Below are 2,562 nucleotides of genomic sequence, written 5' to 3'. Positions count from 1 at the left end.
CCCGCCTCTAAAAATAATCAGTGGTCGAACAAGAACAGATGCGCAGCCGGGGCTGCTGAGCCGAGGCCCGGCCAGAGCAGGCCTGCCTGCTACTCGCTTGTGCACTCAGATGTGTGTTACACTGTCGAGCCACGTCTAATGCGGAATGATTTTGAGCGCAATGGCCGCTTACAAACAACGCAGTTTGCTTGAAAAGGCGCAGATATGCCGAGAAACCCTTTCACGTTATTGTCGTTATGTTTTGTGTGACCTGGTTTCTGTTCGAGTCCTATCGCAGAGGAGGCTGTTGTAGGGCGCTGCACTACTTGCGTGCCATCCCCACTTCAAAGGCCCCCCGCTGCTGCTGCCGCTGCCCTCCCGCGCGAGCCAGTGGTCGTGCTGCGCCGATATTCAAGAAGTTTCTGGCGCCGGCTGCCGCCCCTGGCCCTGGCCGCTCTGCCGGGGTGCCTGACCCGGGCCGGCAGGGGGTGGAGGGAAGGCTTGCGCGACCCGAGGCGACCCCACCCCGGCCCGGCATTTCCACTTCAAAAGTCGCCGGCGGTTCGGGTTGGGGTTGACGCCGTGGGGTGAGAGTGCGCCGGGGGGGCTCGGGCCGCCTGCCTCGCTCCGCCACCCTGGGGTGTGGGGGGGGGGGGGGGGGGGGGGGGGCCACGGGTGAATGAAGTGGATGAATGAGGTTTGTTTTCTCCCTCCTGGGGGGCTGTGCTCGCCCTGTAGTGGCCGAACTCTGTGCTGGAATGCACTCGCGGGGGGATTGGCGGACGTCCAAGCGCCGCCGCCGCGCCGGCAGTCACTCTGCCCTCGTTGGTGAGCCGCAGCTTGGTCGCAGCGCCGCGGGGCGCCGAGCTTCATTTGCCGTCTACAAAGTGATTGCGGCTCATTGAGCGGGGTCAGCACTGTGCTGCTGAGCAACTCCCAACGCCCACCCCTCCCTATAAATGCTGTGTCATGTCATTCCCTTCCTACCCTCCCCCCCCCCCTCCTATTTTTTGGACTGTCCGCAGTGATTGTCTTTACCCGAAGGTAAAAGTTTCCCTTTTGGATAAGATTGACGGTTTCCGTTCAAGTTTGGAAGTTTGGTTTTGGATTGCTGAGTAACGTAGTTTTGATAGGTCGATTGTCGCTACCTGCCGGCCGAGCAAGGGTTTTCTTTTTTACACGCACACACAATTTTTAGATTTATCTTCTTGCCTACATGAGTCCCTCTTCTTGTTTCAGGAGTGGTGAAGTCTGATCAGTAGACCGACGGAAGGCGAGGGGAACCGAAGGATTCTTTCAGCAATGTATGTCAGGTTGGTGGCCCCAAGATACCATGCCAAATGTCCTATATTTCTGAACTTTTGATTATTGATGCCGTCTTGCGTTTTTCAGATAGCATGGATTTCCCACTCCCCAGGAAGTTAGGGAGGGAACTACTTGAATTTGAAATCAATCAAACTTAAAGAAAAGCAAGAGGGCGCCTTGGGGCGCCTTTTAATTTACAACCATGGACCACAGTGTGAAGGCAATGGACTCGCACAGCAGGCTCTCAATTGCACGCTTGCTTAATAGACACAGGTTTGAGAATGACGAGTTGGAAAGATTATACCGCCGCTATACCTATAAGCTTCAACATTCATCGGTATGATCATTTGGTCTTCAAAATAAATCAATGAATCAATTAACAGTAAAAATAAATTCTAATTTTGGTGGTTTTTCTACAGGTTTCAAGTGTTGTTGGATTATTTATCATTCTTACTTTCGTCTTGGCTACAATCAGTTTGGCTTACGTTCATGCGCCGTCCGTACAAAACGTGTACCATGGTGTCCACTGTTTGTTGTTTGTTTTGCTGCTGGCTTTTCTCAGAACGAAACTCATGCAGGTGAGCCCGAATTTTACTTAAAACCTGAAAATATCAGCACTTCTGGTCACTCGGCTCACCTGATGTTCTCTTATATCCACAGGATGCGTACTTGGTTTGGGTTTGTTACGCTGTTCTCTTCTTTTGTGTAACATTTTGTGGAGTCTGGCTGCCATTCGGTCCACTGCCAGAGCACGCTGGCACGGCGCTTTCGACGTCTGTGGGGGGAGGGGGTCTCCGCGTGGACACCCGCCGGGTGGTCGCAGAGGGGGTGTGGCAGGTGGTCTTTGTCACCTTCCTTGCCTACGCCATGATGCCTCTCAAGACTTGGGTGTCAACTGCGTTTGGACTGATATTGTCGGTGACGCACGTCGCCGTGTCGGCGTCGTTTGCCAGGGAATTTCCACACCTACTATGGCAACAGGTGGGATGGACTCCTATTTGCTCATGTTGTCAAAAAAACTAAAATTATACCCCATTGGTTGAATTGTTGTTTATTCCCTTCTTTTAGGTTTCTGCAAATATCATTATCTTTATTTGTGTGAATGTGGTTGGATTGTTCGTCCACAACCTCATGGAGCATGCACAACGGAAAGCATTTCTAGATACACGAAATTGCATAGCTGCTCGTCTTGAAATGGAAGATGAGAATGAAAAACTTGTGAGTCATATTTTCAATAAGTGTGAATTAAAAGAAATTGACCATCTATCCCTATTTACA

The 2,562-nt window shown here is 51.6% G+C and overlaps 1 protein-coding gene across 5 annotated transcripts in view; it reads left to right on the top strand.

The window, feature by feature from the left end:
• Positions 1-2,562, top strand: part of LOC113210518 (Ca(2+)/calmodulin-responsive adenylate cyclase) — an 86,003-nt gene that overhangs the window by 63,006 nt on the left and 20,435 nt on the right. For all 5 annotated transcript variants that reach the window (XM_052270279.1, XM_052270280.1, XM_052270278.1 and 2 more), the window contains exons 3-7: positions 1,219-1,292; positions 1,372-1,621; positions 1,704-1,862; positions 1,945-2,265; positions 2,353-2,502. In XM_052270279.1, coding sequence (XP_052126239.1) covers positions 1,487-1,621; positions 1,704-1,862; positions 1,945-2,265; positions 2,353-2,502 — 765 coding nt within the window. In that variant the 5' untranslated portion in view covers positions 1,219-1,292; positions 1,372-1,486. The remainder of the gene's footprint in view (positions 1-1,218; positions 1,293-1,371; positions 1,622-1,703; positions 1,863-1,944; positions 2,266-2,352; positions 2,503-2,562) is intronic.

Source organism: Frankliniella occidentalis, unplaced genomic scaffold (genome assembly GCF_000697945.3).
Source record: "Frankliniella occidentalis isolate FOCC.00 unplaced genomic scaffold, Focc_3.1 Scaffold116, whole genome shotgun sequence".
Taxonomy (NCBI): Eukaryota; Metazoa; Arthropoda; class Insecta; order Thysanoptera; family Thripidae; genus Frankliniella; species Frankliniella occidentalis.
Note: the sequence above shows the minus strand (reverse complement) of the source record. Positions and strands in the feature narration are given on the sequence as shown.